Raw genomic sequence first — 27,699 nt, 5'->3', positions numbered from 1 at the left:
ACCGGCAATTGCCTGTTCAGGGGACTTGTTTGTATCAGGCTCTGATTGGAGACCAATACAGTTGGTCTACAGTTGCTTAACTCCTTAGATGCCACGGTCAGTAGTGACAGCGGCATCTGAGGTGTCTAACAGAGGCAGCTCCACCCTCTGTCAGCCCATCTGCCCCCTATTGTCACAGCTGTCATGGTCTGGTGATAGTGGACCGTGACACTTTTGCCGTGTATGCTTGTTGCTGGTGGCAATGTGTTGTTAGCATAATTTTACACTTCTCCTTTAAGGCTGGTGTTCCTTCCCATTTTGGTTTGTTTAGGGTTACAGGAGTGTGCAAGCTTGCGCTCGGTGTGGCCTCATGGCTCTTCTTATACTGGAGTTGTGAGCGTGAGGTTAGTTGTATGTCCGTCTTTGTATGAGTAGGAGCTTTGCTCCTCCCTGAATGTGTCACCTGTCCGTGAGGGCCTCCTTGTGGAACATACTGTCACGGTGGGGAGTGGGGGAAACATCCCCACCGCACAATGTCTATATAGACCATGCCACTAGACCTGGAAGCCAGGATAAGGGAGCAGGTCACCTCCTATGCAAATACTATCCCAGTGCAGTGAAGGGGAGAACAGCACTGTATTCTCCGGGGCACACTCTATTACAGGGGACACCGGCCAGGTGGTGATCGAGGGGCCCTTGATGGTGATAGGACTTTCTGAGTGCTTGTGCGGCTGGGCCCCTGACTTAGGTAATGTCGTGACGCCAGCACCTTGATGGTGCAAAATGATGAGAGTGGTTGTAGTATGGAGATAGAAGAATGAGGCAGGGTTGAATCCAACTAAGAACTTTACTGTAACCAGGATCTTGACAGCAGTTTACATCCAGTTATAAAACAGTCTCTTATGAACATGCAGGTTGGATGTGGCAAATCCCAGTAACAGGCTGTACATGCGGTTATGTCTCAGGCTATAGTAGGAGGTTGTGTACTCACTGATATTCAGCTCTTTGCTTTGCTTCAGTCTCAGTAAAAGTAGTTCAAGTCTTTCTCTTCTACACACAAGTGATGTAACAGATGTCCTATCTGTCCTTGAAGTAACGGTAAGGCTGCCGGAAGCTAATAAACCTTAACCTTATTACAAAGGCGCCCAAAGCCTACAATAATGGCTATTGTCCTTCCTTTGTCTTTCCACAATAAACTTTGTAAAATCCACTTGACACTTCGGAAGAGTAGATGGTAGAATACAGACTTCACCTATTTTCCTGGCTTGACACTGAGACCATGAATTGGCTCCTCTGGGCCGTGGAGCCCAAGAGAGAGCTGAGAGGAGAGGGGTCCTCTCCTTCCCCCTTGCTCCTCACTCCATCTCCTCCTTCCTCCAAACTCTAACTCCCCACTGCTTACTAGGCCTGAACTGCAGTATATATTCTGTGGTGCTACCCCCATCTAGTGGTGGAATGTGTATAATGCACCTAACAGCCTGGTAACAGGGATTCCACATAAGAATGAAATACAGCATGATATAACATATGACATAACAAGCTTTTGCAGTGCCCACATACACTAGTGCAGTGCTTCTCAATTATTTTCTGTCATGCCCCCCCTAGGAAGAAGAAAACATTTTGCGCCCCCCACGCGACTGTAAATAGTATAATTTGTCTATAAAATTGTTATAAGTACACCTCTGCATAACACTATCCTTATTAACATATAAGAGAATAAAAAAAGAAAGAAATGTGGATCGGACACACACTTATGGGGGGGATCTGTGGATGACGGACACTTATGGGGGGATCTGTGGATGACGGACACTTATGGGGGGATCTGTGGATGACGTACACTTATGGGGGGGATCTGTGGATGACGGACACTTATGGGGGGGATCTGTGGATGACGGACACTTATGGGGGGGATCTGTGGATGACGGACACTTATGGGGGGGATCTGTGGATGACGGACACTTATGGGGGGGATCTGTGGATGACGGACACTTATGGGGGGATCTGTGGATGACGGACACTTATGGGGGGGATCTGTGGATGACGGACACTTATGGGGGGGATCTGTGGATGACGGACACTTATGGGGGGATCTGTGGATAACGGACACTTATGGGGGGGATCTGTGGATGACGGACACTTATGGGGGGGGGGGGGATCTGTGGCTGGCACTGTTACAGGGGGATCTGTGGCTGGCACTGTTATATATGTGCCATCCACAGACCCCCCCACCCCATAACAGTGCCATCCACAGTGCCCCCCCAGCCCATAACAGTGCCATCCACAGACCCCCACCCCTTAACTGTGCCATCCACCGATTCCGTGTGCCCGCCGCCGTTTAAAGTTATTAAACATGCCCCCCTCACTCCTAATAGTACCGTATATCTTCTGTATAATGCCGGCAGGCGGGCCGGGCGGGCCGGGCTGCCGGCGCGTCCCTCAGTGACGTCACTTGTCTGCGTCGCCTGCTTCATTCATAAAGCAGGCGGCGCAGACATGTGACATCACTGAGGGACGCGCCGGCCGCCCGGCCTGCCTGCCGGCATTATACAGAAGAAATTCGCACACCCCAAAGGCCGGCCCTGAACGAGCCCCCCTTCACGGAGCCTGGCGCCCCCCCTGGGGGGCGCGCCCCACTATTTGAGAAACACTGCACTAGTGGGATTGAAAGCAAGATCAAAAAGATGCATCGCACTCACCATCCATGTTCATGTTCACGCTTCTTTATTAGTGGTTGCAGAGTTAGGCCTCATGAACACAACCGTTGTGTGCATCCGTGGCCGTTGTGCCGTTTTCCGTTTTTTTTCGCAGACCCATTGACTTTCAATGGGTCCGTGGAAAAATCGGAAAATGCACCGTTTTGCAGCCGCATCCGTGATCCGTGTTTCCTGTCCGTCAAAAAAATATGACCTGTCCTATTTTTTTGACGGACAACGGTTCACGGACCATTCAAGTCAATGGGTCCGTGAAAGAACACGGATGCACACAAGATTGGCATCCGCGGCCGTGATCCGTGGCCGTAGGTTACTTTCATACAGACGGATCCAAAGATCCGTCTGCATAAAAGCTTTTTCAGAGATGAGTTTTAACTTCGTGAAAACTCATATCCGACAGTATATTCTAACACAGAGGCGTTCCCATAGTGATGGGGACGCTTCTAGTTAGAATATACTACGAACTGTGTACATCACTGTCCCCTGCTGCCTGGCAGCACCCGATCTCTAATAGATTGCTGTGATCCGCACAATTAACCCCTCAGGTGCTGCACCTGAGGGGTTAATTGTGCATATCATAGCCCCCTATAAGAGATCAGGGGCTGCCAGGCAGCAGACCCCCCTCCCTCCCCAGTTTTAATTTCATTGGTGGCCAGTGCGGCCCCCCCCCCCCCGGCCCCCCCTCCCTCTATTGTAATATCATTGGTGGCCAGTGTGCGGCCTCCCCCGGCCCCCCCCTCCCTCCCTTCCTTTATTGTATTATCATTGGTGGCCAGTGTGCGCAATACAAGTTACAACAGTTGCAGAGTATTACAAAAGGTGACACAAAGTTAATATGAATAGCAGAAATGACATTTAAGTCCTCTGAAGATGAGCTAAATAGAAAAATACCAATATATAAAGTTACAAAAATACAAAAATACAAAAAGTGTAATATATATATATATATATATATATATATATACACACACACACACATATACATATGTATATGGTTGCTATAACCCTATAGTCAGTGATACAAATGAACAAAGACGCATGTATAACGCATCCTATTCAATGAACACTGACAAATCATTGCGTTCATTAAAGGGTTTCTATCACTTTGTATCACATACTTAGTTGTCAGACACTAGCGATCTGCTAGTGTCTGCTCTGGCCAACCATCCTACTATAATCGCTTGTGGGGCAGCGGTTTTGCTAAAAAACAAACTTTTATAAATATGCTAATGAGCCTCTAGGTGCTATGTGGGCGTCATTAGCACTTAGAGGCTCCGTCTACCTTCATAAACAGTCGCCGCCCAGCGCGTCCCTCCAGCCCGCCCATGTCCTGCTGAATGCGATCCTCCGTGTGACGCAGCGGACGAATTCTCGCGCATGCGCCGTGCGCGGCTGTATTCGGCGCATGCGCATTGAATGTCTGCTCCCAGCTCAGACGTCTCAAATGGGCCGAATACAGCCGCGCACGGCGCATGCGCGAGAATTCGTCCGCTGCGTCACACGGAGGATCACATTCAGCAGGACATGGGCGGGCTGGAGGGACGCGCTGGGCGGCGACTGTTTATGAAGGTAGACGGAGCCTCTAGGTGCTAATGACGCCCACATAGCACCTAGAGGCTCATTAGCATATTTATAAAAGTTTGTTTTTTAGCAAAACCGCTGCCCCACAAGCGATTATAGTAGGATGGTTGGCCAGAGCAGACACTAGCGGATAGCTAGTGTCTGACAGCTAATTATGTGATACAAAGTGATAGAAACCCTTTAAGCCCCAAACACCCAGTCGCATCCGTTTTTATAATAAACCGGGCTTCCTTCTGGAGCAGAATATAGTGTCTGTCGCCTCCCTGAGGCAATGGGGGAACATGCTCCAAACCCGCAAATCGCAGGGCTTTTGCATTTCCTCCATGTTGGCACCGTATATGCTCAATAAGGCGAGTACGTCCCTTGCCTGTTTTTATTGAGTTGCGGTGTTCTCGTATCCGCTCCATTAAGGATGTTTTGGTTTTTCCTATGTAAAAGGATCCACACACGCAGATTAATGCATAAACTACATATGTTGTTCTACAATTGATAAATTGGTGCACACAATGCTCAAAACCTCCAAGAAAGAAATGGCGGCCCTGAAACATAAAGCCGCACAGGGAGCAGTCACCGCATCGATAGTTGCCAACCGGCTTACCGAGTGACAACCAATCGCGCGGTTTCCGCTCGCTGTAGCGGCTTCGCACCAAAATGTCCCTAAATGTGCGACATCTTTTAAAAGCTAGTATAGGTTTCTGTTCTAAAAATTCACCTAAATCTCCTTCTGCCTTCAAAATCTCCCAATTTTTTTATATAGTTCTTTTTATACAATTAGCCATGGAACTATGCTTAAATACAAACACAAACCTGTCCTTTTTCTCTGCATCATTTTTTACCCCACTCTTTCTGCATTTCATCAATGATCGCTGCGTTTGAGCACTTGCCCTTTCCAAAGCTATATCCAATTGCTCTGGCGGGTACCCGCGTTGAACTAATCTATCCCTCAGTTCATTCGCCTGTCTCAGGAAACTTGCATCCTGGCTATTGATACGTCTAAGTCTTAAAAATTGTCCATAAGGGACTGAACTAGTTACGCTACGTGGATGATAGCTCCCATGGTGCAGCAGGGTGTTGGTGGCAGTCGGTTTGCGATACCCTTCGGTATGTAGGGCACCATCTCCCACAACGAAGCGAACGTCCAAGAACTCAATGGTCTATCCCCCAAAATTGAGGGTGAACATCATGTTCATGTCGTAGAACAACGTATGTAGTTTATGCATTAATCTGCGTGAGTGCATACTTTTACATAGGAAAAACCAAAACATCCTTAATGGAGCGGATACGAGAACACCGCAACTCAATAAAAACAGGCAAGAGACGTACTCGCCTTATTGAGCATATACGGTGCCAACATGGAGGAAATGCAAGTGCCCTGCGAAGGAAGCCCGGTTTATTATAAAAACGGATGCGACTGGGTGTTTGGGGCTTAATGAACGCAATGATTTGTCAGTGTTCATTGAATAGGATGCGTTATACATGCGTCTTTGTTCATTTGTATCACTGACTATAGGGTTATAGCAACCATATACATATGTGTGTATATATATATATATATATATATATATATACATACATACATACTCACACTTTTTGTATTTTTATATATTGGTATTTTTCTATTTAGCTCATCTTCAGAGGACTTAAATGTCATTTCTGCTATTCATATTAACTTTGTGTCACCTTTTGTAATACTCTGCAACTGTTGTAACTTGTATTCCACCTTTGTTACTTTTGTTTTTATAATTGCACTAATGGATTGATGCACCTGTGTTTCAGGTGTGCGCTGCTGGTGTGACGTCAGGGGTTTCTGAGTGATGGGTCGTACGAACCCTCCCCCCTATGAGGTTATAGGTCAGCGCGCACACGATCCACAGAGTGAATCAAACAGCCGGAGGAAGCGGTCACACCGCAAAACGGCCGTCGCTGTTAACTTATATTCCATGTGAGTCTGCCCCTGCATGTAACTCTGCAACCACTAATAAAGAAGCGTGAACATGAACATGGATGGTGAGTGCGATGCATCTTTTTGATCTTGCTTTCAATTATATCCTGCTGAATCTTCGCACCCCGTTTTCCTGGATGGTCGGAGGAGGCCAGGGCTGTGTTCCCTGATATCTCAGGTGTAAGGACGGTGCCCTCAATACCTCTCGCTATATATATACACACACACACACACACACACACACACACACACACACACACTCCCTGACTGTATGAGCCAACCCTGATGGTGGGAGGACTCATACCCGGAACGTAGGACCCTAATTCGCCCTGATGGTATTGACAGGAGAAAGAGACAACCAGTTCTACCAAGACACGGAAGAACCAGAGTCTCCCACAGGCCTAGCAACAAGGAAGGAGCATAGAGCAAGCATAAACGCATAACGGCGGGTAAGAGCCCAGCGCAAACGACATGCACTGGAACAACCACCACTTACCTGCCACAACGATTGGGTGGAACAACTACAGCTTGCTGACTTGTGGTTCACCCCTCCGGGAAATCATGGAGCCCACTTCCACAGGCACAGACAGACAAGAGAAATGTCCAACAACCATGCTGGACTACAAACACCAAATAAACCAGACACGTTGAACACCAAATGACATACAACAAACACCCTGTACATAAACCCACACCAAACATCATAAACAGGTGAGGAAGGGTAAGGGGTCACGGGAAAACATTGGGATGACATTGCCGAAGACCTTGACCTTCCACAAGGAGGCCCTCACAGATAGGTGCCACATCCAGAGAGGAGCAAAGCTCCTACTCATACAAAGGCAGATATAAAACTAACCTCACAACTCCAGTATAAGAAGAGCCATGAGGCCACACCGAGCTCCACCTTGCACACTCTTTTAACCCTAAACAAACCAAAATGGGAAGGAACACCAGCCTTAAAGGGGAAGTGTAAAATTATTCTAACAACACGTTGCCACCAGCAAAAAGCATGCACAGCAAAAGTGTCACGGTCCACTATCACCAGACCATGACAACCGTGACACCTATGGTGTGATCATGATAGCCCAATGGTGTACTACAGGCTTGTACTGACCAACAGGGGAGCAGCTGAGCCACAGTGGGCACCTAAGCCCTGCCCGCTGCAAAAGTGGTGAATGGCAGAGTAGTCTGCACTACATGCAGAAAGGCAATGTACAGCATCTCATCTAGCCTATGCATCAATATAAAATAACTGAGTTCATTATTTATCATACTATCTAGTTTACTATAGAGACATTGGGTGGCTGAGATGAGGCTGGACAGTATCTGCTTACCCGAGGGACCTGCCTTTATCAGTGTCACTGCAGGGACCCCCACAATCCATCATCTTCCAGTGGCTTGTTGTTACCTGCTGCTGTGTAAGCATGTTTTCCTGGCTTACTTAGCTAAGAAAACCCTAGTCCAGCAGCGGTGGTTGTGCTTGCACTGCACACTTTAGGAAAAAGTGCTGGCCTCTCTGGTGTCCAGGACCATGGGAGCGCACATAGGCATGCATGCACAGCAGCTCCCGTCCTGGCCACTTAATATCTGTGCTGCAGCCGTGGCCGTAAACCCTTCTAAATAAGCATTGTATAATGTCATGGAAAAATGAATCAAGCCTGAATCAAGGCAGCACAGTAAGCAATATGGACAATCCCAATACATTAGTGTCTTGTATTAACTTTCTCTACATGATAAATGTCATTTGCTGAAGTGACACAACCCCTTTAATTGTCCCCATTAATCATCCATGTAAAAGGATCTAGAGGTGTAAAAAGTGACAAAATCTTAAGCAGTTTTATTATTGGTTTAATACAGAAAGTGTGGCATCACTGCCATAGATGCAGACCATTAGGCTCCATTCACATGTCCGCAATTTCGTTCTGAATTTTGCAGAATGGAATTGCGGACCCATTAATTCCTATGGGGCAGCATGATGTGCTGCCCGGACACGGAATTGCGGATCCGCACTTCCGTTCCGCAAAAAAATAGAACATGTCCTATTCTATTAGGCATTTTCTATTATAATGCTGCTGTGGGTATAAGTTTCATGCTGTGCTATTTGGACTGGTACAAAAAAAAAAACATATACATATAGAATATCGTAGGTAAAGCATTATTCACACGGCAGTGTGCTGTACATGTTCTCCACGGACAGAAAACGTCCCCATTCACTTTAGGCCTCTTTCACACTACAGTATGTCCATTTCAGTGTTTTGCGTTCCGTTTTTCACGGATCCGTTGTCCCGTTTTTGGGTTCCGTTGTGTCTCCGTTTCCGTTCAGTATGTCCGCAAAAACCTTTCAGTATGGTTTCCGTATGGTTCCCGTATACGGTCCGTTTTTCACGGATCAAAAACGGAAGCCACCTGTATTTGTGCTCAGCCAAAGTTTGGCAACAAGAAACACATGGCCACAGTGGGCTGGGCCTAGCATTTGTTAATGACGGATCCGCAAAAAACGGATGACATACGGATGACATACGGATGCCTTCCGTATGCATTCCGTTTTTTTGCGGACCCATTGACTTTAATGGAGCCACGGACCGTGATTTGCGGACAAACATAGGACATGTTCTATCTTTCCACGGCATGGAAATACTGAAATACTGAAACGGAATGCACACGGAGACACTTCAGTATTTTTTGCTGAACCATTGAAATGAATGGTTCAGTATCTGTTCCGTATACTGAACTCAAAAAACGTCCAGTATACTGAACGCAAAATACTGTAGTGTGAAAGAGGCCTTAATGTGTGTATTCAGACATCAGTGTTTTAGCACGGTCCGTGGGTCAGTATTTTTAGCTCAGATGCATGCTTTATTTTGTCCGTATTCACGGATCCATCACGTCCATTATAGTCTATGGGTCCGTAAAAACCACGGATGCAACACAGATGCCATCCGTGTTGCATCCGTATTTCACGGATCATTAAGAAGACATGCTTTGAATTTTTTTTTCCAGCTTTCAGTGTTAGTAAAACACAGATGCAACACGGACAGCAAAAAACGGACACACGGATCCTTCACGGATGCATCATTGACCACCTGCTTACGGATTTGTGCACGGACACAGACGTGTGAATGAGGCTTAAGTCTGCAGTATCTTATTGCATATAGACATTGAATTTACATTTTTTTCTTTTTCTTTCTAGTGGAATGATGCGCTGGGGTGAATTTGACGACCTTTACCACATTGCAGAAATAGATGAGCCTGTAGTGAATTCAGATGAGTTGGACTCAAAAGACGGTAATACAGCTCCATTAAAGGACGTAACTGAAACATTATTAAACCCCAAACTATCCCATTACATTTGTGTTGTATAGTTTTATTCCAAATTATGTAAAGTTAGATTCACAAGATCGACCACTAGGAGCATTAGCATGAACGGAGGTGTCCCTGTATATCCACATTTTTGGCAATGGTCTATTTTTCAACCATAGTCTATGCATCAGCTCCAAATAACTACGTTTTGGCAGTTTTCATGTGTTTAAGAAATGCAAGCCTTTTTACATGGTAATAAGAGTGATTTTACATTTTTTATCCATTTCTGAACTGCCCATAGACTTTACGTTTCCGGGTGGTCTGTGCTTAGAGCAGCAAGGACATTCCCGAACACCCTTGTAGAGTTAGCAGCGAGGATTAGTGTCAGTGACAGCCAGGCTCCCCGTAGCTACATAGTTACATAGTTAATATGGTTGAAAAAAAGACATAAGTCCAAGAGAAGGCACAGTTCTTTTACCGTCCTTGCCTTCTCCATTGCTTTATACACAGCGCTGAATGAATGCTGTATGTACAGATAAGGATGCGGCAATGCTGTCACTTCCTGCTCCGGTTCCAGCGATCATGTGATCACAAGGTGGTGGGTGTCGGCATGAGTACTGGGTTTTAGGCTCCATTCACACGTCCGTGGTGTGTTGCGGACCCGCAAATTGCGGATCCGCAACACACCCGCCCGACACCCCTATAGAAATGCCAATTCTTGTCCGCAAGCTGCGGACAAGAATAGGACATGTTCTATCTTTTGCGGAGCTGCGGACCCGAAGATCGGGGCCGCGCTCTGCAAATGCGGACAGCACACTGTGTGCTGTCCGCATCCATTCCGTCCCTATAGAAAATGAATGGGTCCGCACCTGTTCCGCAAAATTGCGGAACGGATGCAGACCCATTTGCGGACGTGTGAATGGAGCCCAAGTAGCTATGCAGTAAGGCTCAGTAGCCTTGTATAGTCTCTGTGTGCTGTAATCTCAATGTAACTAGGGCTAATATTGCCACCCACACAATTACAGGATCAGCAAAAAAAAAAATAAGTTGAAATGACCCCCAAAGGTCTAGTATGACCTTATGGGAGGCACAAAGCATAAAATTTTAAAAAATGAGAAATTAAAGACAAAGTAAAAAATTCAAAAAATGGCACCACACACCACATTGCAGCTTCTAGTCCCGCACCTAGCGACCATAACCCAACACATCCTTTATATCAAGCACTTTGTGCTAGTAAAACATGCAAAAATTCAAAAACAGACTTTTATCCCTCTTTTTTAAATATTTCCCAGGGTATATAAAATAAAAACAAAACATACTAAAATAAAAATGTCATAAAAATAAACCCCATGTATATTCTCAAAAAAAAAGATGGCCACTAGCTCATCTGCAATACCCAGTCCACACAGCTCTCTGCGCTTTTATTGTGTTAAAAAACAGTTTTGATCCATATGCAAATGACCTGATATGAGTCCTGTATCCGGAGATGAGTCAAGCGGAAAGGAGCCCAGCACCGCCCCGCGTCCTCCGAATCTCCTCCTTGCTGGCTGACGTCACAGAGCTGGAGCGCCGAAATCTCGCGATGCGCGAGCTAGCGCATGCGTAGTTCGTTCCCTGTGCTGATGCCAGTACAGGGAATGAACATGATGCCGACACTGCGCATGCTCTAGCTCGTGCATCGCGATATTTCGGCGCTCCAGCTCTGTGACATCAGCCAGCAAGGAGGAGATTCGGATAACTGTTTTTTAACACAATAAAAGCACACAGAGCTATGGGGACTGGGTATTGCAGATGAGCTAGTGGCCATCTAGCAGCCCATGTCCCCAGCTCTATGCACAAAATCCTGGTGACAGGTTCTCTTTAAAAAAACAAAACCAAATGATAATGAAAATAAGTTTGGCAAGGAAGGGGGTTAAATGGCCTGGTCCGCAGGGTACTTTCACACTAGCGTTAGTATGATCCGGCAGACAGTTCCGGTGTCGGAGCTTCCTGCCGGATCCGCCGATCAGTGTGACAACTGATCCGTCTACAAATACATCCGGGTGCGGATCCGTCTACAAATGCATTGAAAGAACGGATCCGTCTCTCCGCTTGTCATGCGGATCGACAGATCCGTCTTGCAGTCTTCTTCACAGTTTTCCCGGTCTGCGCATGCGCAGACCGGAGGGACGGATCCGTCCTTCAGTTGTTTTGCAATGCCGGATCCGGCACTAATGCAAGTCAATGGGCGACTGATCAGGCATTTTGGACGGACATAATACCGCAGCATGATGCGGTATTATGTCCGGCCAAAACGCCGTTCAGTGACTGAACGGAAGGCATACTGATGCAAACTGAACGGATTTCTATCCATTCAGAATGCATTGGGATATGCCTGATCAGTTCTTTTCCGGCATAGAGCCCTTTTGATGGAACTCTATGCCGGAAAAGAATAACGCAAGTGTGAATGTACCCTCAACTGGTTAAGTTTACTGGTAAAGTTAGTTTGTAATAAAACTTTACACTGTGAGCACAGAAACCACTAGGTGGCATAGTTGCATTAAACCGCTTTAGAAGTAGAGAAGTTTTTATACTGCAAAACTACACTGCTCAAAAAAATAAAGGGAACACAAAAATAACACATCCTAGATCTGAATTAATTAAATATTCTTCTGAAATACTTTGTTCTTTACATAGTTGAATGTGCTGACAACAAAATCACACAAAAATTAAAAAATGGAAATCAAATTTTTCAACCCATGGAGGTCTGGATTTGGAGTCACACTCAAAATTAAAGTGGAAAAACACACTACAGGCTGATCCAACTTTGATGTAATGTCCTTAAAACAAGTCAAAATGAGGCTCAGTAGTGTGTGTGGCCTCCACGTTCCTGTATGACCTCCCTACAACGCCTGTGCATGCTCCTGATGAGGTGGCGGACGGTCTCCTGACGGATCTCCTCCCAGACCTGGACTAAAGCATCTGCCAACTCCTGGACAGTCCGTGGTGCAATGTGACGTTGGTGGATAGAGCGAGACATGATGTCCCAGATGTGCTCAATTGGATTCAGGTCTGGGGAATGGGCGGGCCAGTCCATAGCATCAATGCCTTCGTCTTGCAGCAACTGCTGACACACTCCAGCCACATGAGGTCTAGCATTGTCTTGCATTAGGAGGAACCCAGGGCCAACCGCACCAGCATATGGTCTCACAAGGGGTCTGAGGATCTCATCTCGGTACCTAATGGCAGTCAGGCTACTTCTGGTGAGCACATGGAGGGCTGTGCGGCCCTCCAAAGAAATGCCACCCCACACCATTACTGACCCAATGCCAAACCGGTCATGCTGGAGGATGTTGCAGGTAGCAGAACGTTCTCCACGGCGTCTCCAGACTCTGTCACGTCTGTCACATGTGCTCAGTGTGAACCTGCTTTCATCTGTGAAGAGCACAGGGTGCCAGTGGCGAATTTGCCAATCTTGGTGTTCTCTGGCAAATGCCAAACGTCCTGCACGGTGTTGGGCTGTAAGCACAACCCCCACCTGTGGACGTCGGGCCCTCATAGAACCCTCATGGAGTCTGTTTCTGACCGTTTGAGCAGACACATGCACATTTGTGGCCTGCTGGAGGTCATTTTGCAGGGCTCTGGCAGTGTTCCTCCTGTTCCTCCTTGCACAAAGGCGGAGGTAGCGGTCCTGCTGCTGCGTTGTTGCCCTCCTACGGCCTCCTCCACGTCTCCTGATGTACTGGCCTGTCTCCTGGTAGCGCCTCCATGCTCTGGACACTACGCTGACAGACACAGCAAACCTTCTTGCCACAGCTCGCATTGATGTGCCATTCTGGATAAGCTGCACTACCTGAGCCACTTGTGTGGGTTGTAGACTCCGTCTCATGCTACCACTAGAGTGAAAGCACCGCCAGCATTCAAAAGTGACCAAAACATCAGCCAGGAAGCATAGGAACTGAGAAGTGGTCTGTGATCACCACTTGCAGAACCACTCTTTTATTGGGGGTGTCTTGCTAATTGCCTATAATTTCCACCTGTTGTCTATCCCATTTGCACAACAGCATGTGAAATTGATTGTCACTCAGTGTTGCTTCCTAAGTGGACAGTTTTATTTCACAGAAGTGTGATTGACTTGGAGTTACATTGTGTTGTTTAAGTGTTCCCTTTATTTTTTTGAGCAGTGTATATAGTGCTGTACTGAACTCAGATCCCAAAAGCAGTGCAATAAGATACAGGACAATAGCTGCAGTTTTCTGAATTTATAAAGTACTGGTAATTGAATTGCTTTTAAAAGAATATTCTGTAGTTGCATGATTGAAATGATTGGTAAGTTGTGTAGTGCAAGCTATTTATTGTATGGATACCGTCAAGGTAAGCTTTATTAAGGGAGACCCTTTTATTGTAAGGAGATCCTAATTCCATCCCCTGCAAAGTTCATACCTATAAAAGGGTTTGTTCCATGACTAAATATTATGTATAACATAATTTTCAAATTAGAATAATTAAAAAATGCTTACATATTGCTGTTACATACTTTGTATAGTGCCCCCTGGTGTTCTTTTGATTCCCTCTCAAAATATCTACCTATGTGGAAGTGGCTCCCTATGAGTCAAAATCCGACTTTTTAACCAACTTTGGGACATGACAAGGGAATATTGCTATGTCAAATATCCATCCGTAGATAGCTGTTTTGGAGTGTTTGCCACTCGTCAGTACGGACTAGGATTCTGGCTGGCTGAGTGCGATGCCTTCAATGCAGCTTAGGCAGTGTGCTAGGTCACCTTAAAGGGGTTATTTGAGGGTTTGTAACTGGATAGGTCATCAGCATCTAATCAGTGGGGGTTACCTTGGACTCACACCAATCACTTGTTTGAGAAGGCTCTGATCCCCTTCGCGCTGCTACCCTAAGCCAGTGATGTTCACTTTGGATGAGACTAAGCTGCTCCCAGGCCATGTTACTGATAGTCGTGATGTCACTGGCCTAGAGTAGGGCAGTAAGAAGGCCACAGCGCTCACAGGAGTGCCGAACCTTCTGAAATAGCTGATTGGGTGTCGGACCCCCACTGATCAGATGCTGATGACCTACCAAGATAGGTCTTCAGTTACAAATAGTTGGGTAACCCCTTTAACCGCTTCCCGACCGCCCCATTTACGTCAGTGGTCAGGCATTTAAATTGGCACCAGCTTCTCTTGCAGGCACCCGGGACTAAGGGTAGTTTCACACTAGCGTTATTCTTTTCCGGCATTGAGTTCCGTCCTAGGGGCTCAATACCGGAAAAGAACTGATCAGTTTTATCCTAATGCATTCTGAAGAGCATTCTGGAGAGCAATCCGTTCAGGATGCATCAGGATGTCTTCAGTTCAGTCTTTTTGCCTTTTCAGAACTGAGATAATACCGCAGCATGCTGCGGTTTTAACTCCGTACAAAATTCCGGAACACTTGCCGGAATGCCGACATTTTCTCCCATTAACATGCATTAATGCCGGATCTAGCCCCGAGTGTTGCGGCAAAACGGATCCGGCATTGCAGTCTGCGCATGCTCAGACCGCAAAAAATGTGAAAAAAATAAATGCCGGATCCGTTTTTCAGGATGACATTGGAGAGACGGATCCGGCATTTCAATGCATTTGTCATACAGATCAGGATCCTGATCTGTCTGACAAATGCCATCAGTTTGCATGTATTTTGACGGATCCGTCAGGCAGTTCCGGCGACAGAACTGCCTGCCGGAATCCTCTGCCGCAAATGTGAAAGTACCCTAATGTATGTGATCTACAATAACATTGAACAACAGAATAAGGCTCCATTCACACGTCCGCAATTCCGTTCCGGATTTTGTGGAACAGAATTGAGGACCCATTCATTTCTTTGGGGCCGCGCGATGTGCTGCCCGGATCCGGAAATGCGCACTTCCGGGTCCGCAATTCCGATCCCGAAAAAAATAGAACATTTCTTATTCTTGTCCGCAATGGCATTTTCTATTAACTGCCGGCGATGTGTGGTCCGCACATTGCCGGTGTCCGTGTTTTGCCGATCCGCAAAACACACACGGACGTGTGAATGGAGCCTAAGGCCTCTTTCACACGAGTATGTCCGGATAAGGTCCGGATGCGTTGCGGCAAACCCGCGCGAGTAGGTACCCAATTGCAGTCAGTTTTGACTGCGATTGCGTTTTGTTGTTCAGTTTTTATCGCGCGGGTGCAATGTGTTTTGCGAGCGCGTGATAAAAAACTGAATGTGGTACCCAGACCCGAACTTCTTCACAGTAGTCCAGGTTTGGGTTCAAGGTTGTGTAGATTGTATTATTTCCCCTTATAACAGGGTTATAAGGGAAAATAATAGCATTCTGAATACAGAATGCATAGTACAATAGGGCTGGAGGGGTTAAAAAATAAATAAAAAATAATTTAACTCACCTTAATCCACTTGTTCGCGCAGCCCGGCCTCTCTTCTGTCTTCTTATTTGAGGAATAGGACCTTTGATGACATCACTACGCTCATCACATGGTCCGTCACATGACCAATCACCATGTATTCAGAATGCTATTATTTTCCCTTCTAACCATGTTATAAGGGAAAATAATACAATCTACACAACACCTAACCCAAACTCGAACTTCTGTGAAGAATTCCGGGTTCGGGTCTGGGTACCAAACATGCCGATTTTTTTCACGTGCGTGCAAAACGCATTACAATGTTTTGCACCCACGCGGAAAAAACGCAAACATGGAACGCAATCGCAGGGAAAACTGACTTGTTTTAGTGTTAAAATCGCACCATTTTCCCTGAACGCATCTGGCCCCAATCCGCAACGCCCGTGTGAAAGAGGCCTAAGGTCTCTTGCAAAAGGATTTTTTTTCTGTTTACGTCCCTTTTTTTTGCGTTCCGTATACGGACCGTATACGGAACCATTCATTTCAATGGAGCCGCAAAAAAAGCGTAAGGTTCTCCATATGCCTTCAGTTTCCGTATTTCCTTTTTTTCGTTCCGTTCAAAGATAGAGCATGACCTATTATTGTCTGCATAACGGACAAGTATAGTACTGTTCTATCAGGGGCCTGCTGTTCCGTTCCACAAAAAACGGAATGCACACGGACGTCATCCGTATTTTTTGCAGATCCGTTTTTTGAGGACTAAATACTGAAAAAGTTATACTGTCGTGTGCAAGAGGCCTAAATTAGGGGGCACACCAAAGAATAAGACCAGGGTGCAGACCGCAGTATTAATACTTAAAGCATATGTAATAAGAAAAAGCAAGACCGCATACAAAGGTTGCACATGTCTATATTAAAAATTGTATTTTATTAAACAACACCAGACAAAAGTTAAAAACATTGTATACAATCAAGACCATGTGTTAGGACAGAAACAATACGTCCTATACACATCCCTATGATCACCAAGTCCTAAATATGGACAAATGTAAGCCGCCCAAAAAAATGCATAGTTCATAATATGTCATAATAAATATGACATCAAAATAATGCTAAATACTTATCAAATATAAACGCATGGTAGAAACAAATAGAAAGAGAGCTCATAGTACCAAAAATATATAAATTTTATTGAAGCATGTTAAAAATGACAGAAAATGAGTAAAATTAGTACATAAGATGCCGTAAAGCAAGGTGATGAGAGCGGAGAACAAAAAAGAGCGCCACCCTGGGAGGAAAAACACACGGATATAAAGATGGAAAGATATGGTATATAATGATGTATAACATGGGAACAAAAAGTACTGGGTACAGTGCCCAACCCATGAAATGAGTGGATAAATGATCAAACCATAAAGTGCCAGGTAAAGCAAGGTCAACTCATGCACCCCCAATGGCAAAAAATGCAAGCACATAAGAGATGGAAGTATGTTGCATGAGGAAAGCCAAGTGCAAGTGGACAAAAGTATCACACAGCCAGAGGGGGGCAGCAGGAGACCGGAGCTCACCTGAACAGACCGTGTGCAGAGAGACCCAGGGTGGCGCCACCCTGGGTCTCTCTGCACACGGTCTACTCAGGGGGGGGGGGGGGGGGGGGGGGTCAGAAAATGGCAATGCAAAGAAAAAAATTTGTTTTTTTACAATTTTTTTTATTTTTTTCTGTGTTAAAATGGAAGAGAAACTAAACGTGTGGTATAATCACAATTGTACTGACCCAGAGAATAAAAGTAACAGGTCAGTTTTACCGCATAGGAAACAGTGTAAAGAAAACCCCCATAAAACAGTGGCGGAATGTTTTTCTTTTTAATAATTAAACCCCATTTGGAATTTTTCTTTTTCCTGCTTCCCACCACATTGTATGCAACCGTACATGGTTCCATTAAAAAGTATATCTTGTCCCACAAAAAACAAGCCCTCATACAACTATGTGAATGAAAAAATAAAAAAGTTATGGGTTTGGTAGTGCTGGGAGCAAAAACGAAAATGAAAAAATGCAAAATCACTGGGACTTGAAAGGGTTAAAGAGGCCAGCTGTGTATAGAGAGTTATAGGCAATGCTTCATGGGAAAATAATATGCAAAGAGATATCTCCCAAGGAAAGAGAACCATCTTGCTACCGCCACCTTATGGAAGTGGCTCCCTGTGAGTCAAAATCTGACTTTTTAAGGGTACTTTCACACTAGCGGCAGGGGACTCCGGCAGGCTGTTCTGGCGGGTGAACAGCCTGTCGGATACAGAACAGACCAAAAGTTTGGACACACCTTTTCATTCAAAGAGTTTTCTTTATTTTCATCACTATGAAGGCATCAAAACTATGAATTAACACATGTGGAATTATATACATAACAAACAAGTGTGAAACAACTGAAAATATGTCATATTCTAGGTTCTTCAAAGTAGCCACCTTTTGCTTTGATTACTGCTTTGCACACTCTTGGCATTCTCTTGATAAGCTTCAAGAGGTAGTCCCCTGAAATGGTCTTCCAACAGTCTTGAAGGAGTTCCCAGAGATGCTTAGCACTTGTTGGCCCTTTTGCCTTCACTCTGCGGTCCAGCTCACCCCAAACCATCTTGATTGGGTTCAGGTCCGGTGACTGTGGAGGCCAGGTCATCTGGCGCAGCACCCCATCACTCTCCTTCATGGTCAAATAGCCCTTACTTTCAAAGTTTTCCCAATTTTTCGGCTGACTGACTGACCTTCATTTCTTAAAGTAATGATGGCCACTTGTTTTTCTTTACTTAGCTGCTTTTTTCTTGCCATAATACAAATTCTAACAGTCTATTCAGTAGGACTATCAGCTGTGTATCCACCTGACTTCTCCTCAACGCCACTGATGGTCCCAACCCCATTTATAAGCCAAGAAATCCCACTTATTAAACCTGACAGGGCGCACCTGTGAAGTGAAAACCATTTCAGGGGACTACCTTTTGAAGCTCATCAAGAGAATGCCAAGAGTGTGCAAAGCAGTAATCAAAGCAAAAGGTGGCTACTTTGAAGAACCTAGAATATGACATATTTTCAGTTGTTTCACACTTGTTTGTTATGTATATAATTCCACATGTGTTAATTCATAGTTTTGATGCCTTCAGTGTGAATCTACAATTTTCATAGTCATGAAAATAAAGAAAACTCTTTGAATGAGAAGGTGTGTCCAAACTTTTGGTCTGTACTGTACGTCCTGCCGCCAGTTCACATTTGCCCCCTGACTGCCGCTCCGTGCCCATTGACTATATTGGGGGCGGGGGTGGAGTTCCAGTGGCAGCAGGGCAGCGCACGCCGAGAGGCAGCCGGACTAAAAGTACTGCATGCAGTACTTTTTAGTCCGGCTGCCTCTCGGCGTGCACTGCCGCAGGAACTTCACCTCCGCCCCCATTATAGTAAATTGGGACGGAGCGGCAGTCTGGGGGCACACGTGAACTAGCAGCAGGATGGATCCGACAGGCTGTTCACCCGCCGGAACAGCCTGCCGGAGGCCCCTGCCACTAGTGTGAAACTAGTCTAGCACCTTGGGACATGGCAAGGGCTAGCTAGGTTTACATATGTAACTGATAACCCACAACAGAGGGTATAGCAATGTAATATCTATCTGTCTGTCTATTTACTTGATTATTGTAATATTTCTGCTTTATCGATAATGTCTTTTTTTTACAATCCTTAGAGTATGCAAAATATGAGTATGACACAACCACTCTCAGACCTAATCTTAATGATCACGCACCCGATTCACCATCTTTGTACAGAACCATGAGTGATGCTACTTTAGTAAGAAAAAGGATTCGACCTAACACTCCAGACAGAGCTCATCTACAGCAACATCGGTTTTCTATTAATGGACACTTCTACAACTTTAAAGTAAGGAGAGATCACATTCTCTGCTGCCAAATATTAACAAAATACTACAAAGAAAAAATGTGGGTGATTGAGTCAGCACAACCTGTATGTAGGTGCACATCACTATGGCGAAATACATATACAAACCCAAATTACAAATGTGATAGCACTCTTCAACCAGCACTCTGCCCTGCCTCTATGCTGGATGAGGCATTGGTGTACATTTTGGCCAAAGCGTAATAAGCCACTCACCACGTCAAGGTCGCCTCTATTGAGTGGTCCCTAACACTAGTTCCTACCTGTTTATGGGCCATGACAGCCACACAAAGTCCAGGGAATGCAGGTCAGCATGCACGCCAAGCACACTCTGTTTTTAACCCCGTCCGGTGCCATTACAGCTTTCATCGGATCCAGGGATGCAAGTACCAACATGCACGCTGAGCCCACCATATACTTCTCCTGGACCGCAAAACACATACGGTCGTGTGCATGTAGCCCAAGAATGCTTTAAAAAATAAGAGTGTTAGGCCCCTTTCAGACGAGCGAGTGTCTCGCTGTGGACTCGCAGCGCAGCACCCGGCCTGATCTACCAGCACTGCCAGGGTCACATAGCATTAGGCTTCATGCACACTCTTCTTAACCGTAGTGAGACCTCAGCACACGTCTAGTTGGATGGCTTTTGTGGGTGCACGTCTCCTGATACCCTCCTTCCACCCGCGGAGTGAAATAGTAGCTTTAAATAAGTGTTTCAGACAGCACACCAATGCAGCAGGATAGCTTTATATTCAACCTTTATTTACCAGTGGTATAATCTCTGTACAATCTCAAGACATTAATTGCTATTTGCAACGTTTCTGGCCCATTCGGTGCCCTTTGTTAAGCTATAAATGCAAAGATAAACACAGAACAGTCAAATTAAAAAGAGAGAAATTCATATACACATCAGTGGAAATTCATATACATATCAATTCACATGAAATATTTCATATTATTACTCCTTAACAAGTGAGAGCTCATCCAAAAGGCCATCAGTGATTCATCTGTTGTTTCAATAAATAGATACTTCATGTCATCCAAGGGAGCCGTAGCTAGCATGTAAGTACTGATCCTATATCAATTAGACACATGATTTTATATCGATTTAGACACATGATTTGATGGTAGACACCGCCGTGGACATCAGTTCCTCTGTGGTCCAACATGCGTATGAGGCACTGGCGTCAGTCAGTTATTTCATTAAGAAAGAGAGCGGTTGTGCACTAGCATCAAAAGTAGCATGATTGGGGTATCATTGGAGAAACATGTTCAAAGTATAGTTTGGGAGAGATATTTTCAACACACATAAGTTAAGACGTGATTTGGAAAAAACATGATTTGGAAAAAACATGATTAGAATAGAGAGCCAGAGAACCGAAACCTGATGAGGGTAGAGAACTCAACATAAAACTGCAGTGGCAGGCTCAATACATGAATATGGTGAGACATTAGTTACAGGACCATGGTCTCAAGGTTATGGGAGTTACCCAGATTGTATTGTCACACAATGAACCCTTGTATTCACCCTGGGGGTTGGGGGGGGGTTGGGGGTGGTTGTCGTTCAAAATGTCATGTAAGAATGCAAGAACCAGTAGCACATATGAGGGCTGTAAAGACACTGGTATAGTGGCAGCAGCAGTCTGGTTTCAGAGCCTACATGCCGGTATCGTATATTACACACAATATGGGTCTAAATATCAGTGCATTAGTATATCATACCTGGATGGCCGGTCTCAGTGTTTCCACGGCGTGCGGTGCATGTGGAGCACGCCGTGGTGTTTTATTTAGAGTCAAAGCCGGACATCCGGCGGTAGCCGGCGTGTGTGGAGGGCGGAGCTGCGTTGCGTAGCCGGCATGTGTGGGGGGGCGGAGCTGCGGTGCGCAGGGACTTGCCGCATGCGCATTACCCCTGTGTGCCCGCGGCGCCATCTTGTTTCCTGGCATTCAGTAGGAGGAAGGACTGGCGCATGCCCAGTAATATCTAGGAGTTCCCTACGGCCATTTAAGGTCCTGGTATGGGAGAGTGTTGTATACACTGAAAACAGGGATGCGGTCAAGTGTGTGTACACCGTATCTTGGGATCCAAAATTAGTAGACATAATTCTGATGAAGGGTGGTGGCATGATATATTGTCTCAAAAGGTGCTACGGGTTTTTGCATATCAAACACATACAATTTCCATGTCTATAACTATAACTACGTCTGTAGGCATACTATACCCAATGGCAGCGGTACATTAGTTGGACTATAGATGTTTGGTGAAGGGTGGTCTATAGTGAACGTTCTACGTGGGCTCATGGGGATTCGTTGTGAAGGAAGAACCTATTGGAGAGAAATGTGAGAAACGTATAAGTTAAACATTCATGGAAATAGGCAAATTTAGGCATATTTATAATCCTTATTTAGGCCTCCCGGGCCCAAAGTCCCCAGGCGGCGGATCCATTGCATTTCTCTCGAATGTAACATGTCATCACGACTACCCCCTCTCCGGGGGTTTGGGACCCAATCGATCACCTGAAAGCGTAATTGGCTGGGCGTGTGTTTGTGTTCCTGGAAATGTTGTACTAAAGGGGCTTCTTTTTTGTTGGTGCGGATATTGGACTTGTGCTGGCTAATTCTGTCCTTTATTTTTTGTGTGGTTTCACCCACATATCCCAAGCCACAAGGGAATTTGATGAGATAGATGACATAGTTTGTCATACATGAGAAATGGCCCCTTATATAGTACTTTTTCCCTGAGGAGGGGTGCGTGAAGGAATTTCCTTTTGTGACATTGCCACACTGGGCACATCCCAAGCATGGGTACGTACCCAAGTTGGGGGATCCCGTGATAGTGCGTTGTGCATCAATTTTCATAGATCCAAGGTCGGATCTCACTAGCTGGTCACGGATAATCGGTGGACGTTTATAGGACATCAGGGGTCTGAGGTGAAAAACGCTGGGGATGCTTCTCTGCAGGATCTGCCAGTTTTTGTACACAATTCTTTTAATAGAAGTACTCCAGGTGGAGTAGGTCGTTACACAGGGGATTCTGCTGTCCTGTTTAGTGCCAGATTTTATCTTGGGTTTTAAGAGGTCATCTCTACTTGTATTGCTTACACGTTGTACGTGATCCTTCAATATTTTGGGTGGGAACCCGCGAACTGCGAACTTATTATTCATTTGTGTTAGCCTTACTTCCGCGGTTCTGGGATTGGAGACTATTCTTTTTACCCTCATCAGTTGTGAAAGTGGGAGTGAATTAATTAGGCCTGGCGGGTGGTAGCTTTCGTATAACAGGAGACTATTCCTGTCTGTGGGTTTTGTAAATAAGTCATAATGTAAATGGCTATTTTCTACCTGGAGGAGAACGTCGAGGAACGGAATCTTTGTTTGACTAATCTCCAGGGAAAAAGCAATGGATCCCACCGCTGAGTTCAGGTCCCGATGGAAGCTCTGTAAGTCTTCTAGTGATCCCTGCCACAAACAGAAAATGTCATCAATATAGCGTAACCAAGTTTTTACACATTTGTCAAATAGTTGATGGGTATAAACAAATTGTTCTTCAAAGGCATTCATGTATATAACCGCGAATGTCGGTGCCACATTACATCCCATCGCGGTGCCCGCTACCTGTAGGTAAAAATCATCTTCAAATAAGAAGTAGTTATTTTTCAACAAAAAATTCAGTAAGTCTTGGATAAAGAGGTTTTCCTCAAGTGAGTATTCCTGGTGTTGTACCAGGACCTCCATCACAGTCCTAATACCATCCTCCGTGGGAATGTTGGTATACAGACTAGAGACATCCATGGTAACCAAAATTGAGTCCGTTCCTTGGATGTCCAGACCCTTGGTCTTATTGATAAAGTCTGTGGTGTCCAGAATGAAGGACTTCCCTAACTGGGCGTAAGGGCGTAAAAGTTTGTCCAGAAGGATTGCAGCTGGCTGGAAAACGGAATCACACCCGGAGACTATGGGACGGCCTGGGGGGTTTATTAGGCTTTTATGAATCTTAGGTAAGATGTAGAATACAGGGATTCTCGGATGCTCGATTACAAGGAATTTAGCTAATTTGTCTGCGATTATTTTTTGTTGTTGGGCTTGTGATATCAGATTACCTAGTGTTGACTTTATTTCTGCTATGGGATCATAGTTAATACGTTGGTAGGTATTTCTATCGTTAAGCTGTCTAAGGATTTCTCTCCTATAGTCCTCTCTATTTAAAATCACAATTCCTGAGCCCTTATCTGCTGGTTTAATTATTATTTCCTTGTTCTTTCTAACGTTATTGAGCGCCCTTTGCTCTGATTTTCTAAGATTGTGTCTCACCTTTGTAGATGGTCCCTTTTTATCTAGTTCCAGTAGGTCCGCCTTGACAAGTGTGATGTAAGTCTCCACGGCATCATTGTCGTGTGGTGGTTCGAAGGTGCTCTTTGGTTTGCATCTCTGGGTCCTTGAGTGGAAGATAGTTGGGGTCGAGGTTGGCTCTGTGTTGGCCCATATTGGGTTGTCCAATTTGATGTGTGCTTTCAACCGGAGTAGGCGGTAGAATTTAGCCATTTCTTGGTCCAAAGTAAATGGGTCAGTGTGGTTGGTACTGGCAAAGCCAAGTCCTTTGTTTAGGACCATAATTGTAGTTGGATCCAGTGTGGTGTTGGATAGGTTCACCACCAAGTTGGTGGTCCCATGTTGTCATCTACCTGCCCCTGTTGCTGGATCTGGTCTGTATTGGATCTCGTCTGTAGGAGTTGGGATAGGAGGTGTCTCTTCCGGTGTTTCCTCCCAGACCTCCTCGGCGTCTTCCTCTGCGTGGCCGGGTATCCTCCAAAAAATCTGTGTCACTGGCGTTGGAGGATCCAGAGGCTCGTGAGCGTGCCCGTTGATGCGTTGTTTGGGTTCGCTGTGGGGTTCTGTAGACGTATCCAGACTCGTAATTTTGGCTATCTCTCAAAAATTTGGTACGTTTTCTATCTTCCAGGTTCCTTGTGAAGAAGTTGATCTTCTGGGTCAGGTTGGTTCTGATATTGGCACTTTCTTCGGCTCCGATATTGCTGAACAAGGAGTTTTCTAGTGTAACGATCTCTTCTTTGGTTTTTTTGATCTCTCGGTCGGCTCGTTCCAATATCAGCAGAATGATATCGAACGATGCCTTGTTTAGGATTTTTTCAAAGTTATGACAAAACTCTGGGTCCTCTGCGAACAGCGTGGGGCGCAAGTTGCATCTCAATCCTCTGGGGATGCGCCTGGTCCTATAATATTCTGCCAAAGTGACAGCGTGGAGTTCCAATTCGGTCACCTTCTTGTGGGTTTTCTCAAGGGTTGAGACATTAGGCTTCATGCACACGGCCATTATACGGCAATTCCGCATTCCGTGATTTATGATACTATGGAACCGTTACAGTTCTGGAATGTATTGGATAACACGGACAAAATGCTGTAAGTGTTATCCAATACATTCCACTGTAAGGCCTCTTTCACACGGGCGTCATGTTTTTTGCCCGGATAAGATGCGGGTGCGTTGCGGGAAAATGGGAAAATTTTTCCACGTGAGTGCAAAACATTGTAATGCGTTTTGCACGCGCGTGAGAAAAATCGGCATGTTTGGTACCCAAACCCGAACTTCTTCACAGAAGTTCAAGTTTGGGTTAGGTGTTCTGTAGATTGTATTATTTTCCCTTATAACATGGTTATAAGGGAAAATAATAGAATTCTTAATACAGAATGCATAGTACAATAGGGCTGGAGGGGTTAAAAAAAATAATTTAACTCACCTTAATCCACTTGTTCGCGCAGCCCGGCTTCTCTTCTGTCTTCTTTCTGCAGAACCTGGGTAAAGGACCTGTGGTGACGTCACTGCGCTCATCACATGGTCCATCACATGATCTTTTACCATGGTGATGGATCATGTGATGGGCCATGTGATGAGTGCAGTGATGTCATCACATGTCCTTTACCCAGGTCCTGAAGAAAGAAGACAGAAGAGAAGCTGGGCTGCGCGAACAAGTGGATTAAGGTGAGTTAAATATTTTTTTTATTTTTTTTTTAACCCCTCCAGCCCTATTGTACTATGCATTCTGTATTCAGGGAAATAATAATGATCGGGTCTCCATCCCGATTGTCTCCTAGCAACCGTGCGTGAAAATCGGACCGCATCCGCACTTGCTTGCGGATGCTTGCGATTTTCACGCAGTCCCATTCACTTCTATGGGGCCTGCGTTGCGTGAAAAACGCACAAAATAGAGCATGCTGCGATTTTCACGCAACGCACAAGTGATGCGTGAAAATCACCGCTCATGTGCACAGCCCCATAGAAATGAATGGGTCCGGATTCAGTGCGGGTGCAATGCGTTCAACTCACGCATTGCACCCGCGCGGAAAACTCGCCCGTGTGAAAGGGGCCTAAGGGTTGAATTTTGGCAGTCTCCGCTGGAACAGACTGCCAGAGTTCAAAGCGCATATGTGAACCCAGCGTAATACAGATCTATTGATCATGGTAAACAATAGGTATAAAATATGGAGTTTCAAGAGAACGTTATTATCATGGAATTTTGGACATATACATAGATGTTTCTCTTATCAAACTATACATTCAGATGAACCCTTTATTCTTATTCCCAGACCTCAATTTTCACTCCAACTTTTGGTTCAGAGACAAAAGTCATGATTAACAGCAACATGAAAACAAAAGAAGTCATTGAGCAGTTATTACACAAGTTTAAGGTAAGCACATGCTGTAGGACCGATTTACTGCATTTAAAGACATAGGGGAGATTTATCATGAAGGGAATTTTTCAAGTCAGGAATTTGCATTGCTGTAAATTGTGCCAAATGTATAAAATGTCACATGGTGTTTCATAAATTTGGTTCATCCTTAATTCTTTAATTTAACACTATTTTCTAGTTTCTATGACGCCCCCTCTCACAAAAGATTGCAACAATTTTTGCATATTTTTTTTTTTAAGTTGCAGTTGATAAATTTGGCTTATATTAGCTCGCCAGGAGAACCACACCCACTTTCCAAACTGCAGTGAGTGGTGTAAAATGCAATCTGGCACCACATTGTTGAGCAAATAAGCCCAAAGAGTCACAAAACCCTATTTTGCAGCTTTTTGAATCTAGAATTCTGGAGTGTAGGGCTTGATCAATTCCCCCTATCTGTCTTCACAACTTATTTTTTTGCTATTACTCCAATGCTCTATGTCAGGGATGCCCAACCTGAGGCCCTCCAGCTGTTGCAAAACTACAACTCCCAGCATGCCCAGACAGCCTACAGCTATCAGCCTACAGCAGGGCATGATGGGAGTTGTAATATTACAACAGCTGGAGGGCTGCAGGTTGAGCATCCCTGCTCTATCTCAAATGAAAATGTAAAAAACGTTGCAAACAGTTTTCATACAAAAACCTACTTTTTTTTTGTCTGGGGCTACTATGCAGACCCATGTGTCCCCATTGAAAACAAGCCATCATGTGATCATAGTCTCTTCAATCTGCCCCATGCATTTGCTAATATATATTGCATAATTTAACAAAAAGAAGGGGGCACATAGAAAAAACTATTGTAAAAGTGTACAAACCCTTTCAAACGTTTTTTTTTGGTATAGTCTATAATAATTGTCTTTACATAGCATGTTAAAAGGGTTGTTCCTATTAAACATGTCTAAATTGGGGAAGGTTCAGCACCACGTTCTTCACACTCACTGAGCCCCTCCCCTCACTGCCTTAAATCCCCAGCGCAAAATATGCCGCTCCACCCCTAACTCCTCCCCTGCCAAAACTACTTACAACCTAAAACTAACCCTATTCGCCACTACCTTCCACCAAAGTCAAGCCACATTTCGCTACGGCTACGCCCCGGTCCATTGCTTTTTTGACTTCCTGCGATGGAAGATTCTCTGGCTCGTATCCCCTTTAAACCGGCGGCA

The 27,699-nt window shown here is 45.1% G+C and overlaps 1 protein-coding gene across 4 annotated transcripts in view; it reads left to right on the top strand.

Moving 5' to 3' along the window:
• RASSF6 (Ras association domain family member 6) overlaps positions 1 to 27,699 on the top strand; it is a 103,074-nt gene that overhangs the window by 39,997 nt on the left and 35,378 nt on the right. For all 4 annotated transcript variants that reach the window (XM_040418138.1, XM_040418137.1, XM_040418139.1 and 1 more), the window contains 3 exons: positions 9,404 to 9,498; positions 19,590 to 19,783; positions 26,396 to 26,497. In XM_040418138.1, the coding sequence (XP_040274072.1) occupies positions 9,404 to 9,498; positions 19,590 to 19,783; positions 26,396 to 26,497 (391 nt within the window). The remainder of the gene's footprint in view (positions 1 to 9,403; positions 9,499 to 19,589; positions 19,784 to 26,395; positions 26,498 to 27,699) is intronic.

Source organism: Bufo bufo, chromosome 2 (genome assembly GCF_905171765.1).
Source record: "Bufo bufo chromosome 2, aBufBuf1.1, whole genome shotgun sequence".
In the NCBI taxonomy this organism is placed as follows: Eukaryota; Metazoa; Chordata; class Amphibia; order Anura; family Bufonidae; genus Bufo; species Bufo bufo.
Note: the sequence above shows the minus strand (reverse complement) of the source record. Positions and strands in the feature narration are given on the sequence as shown.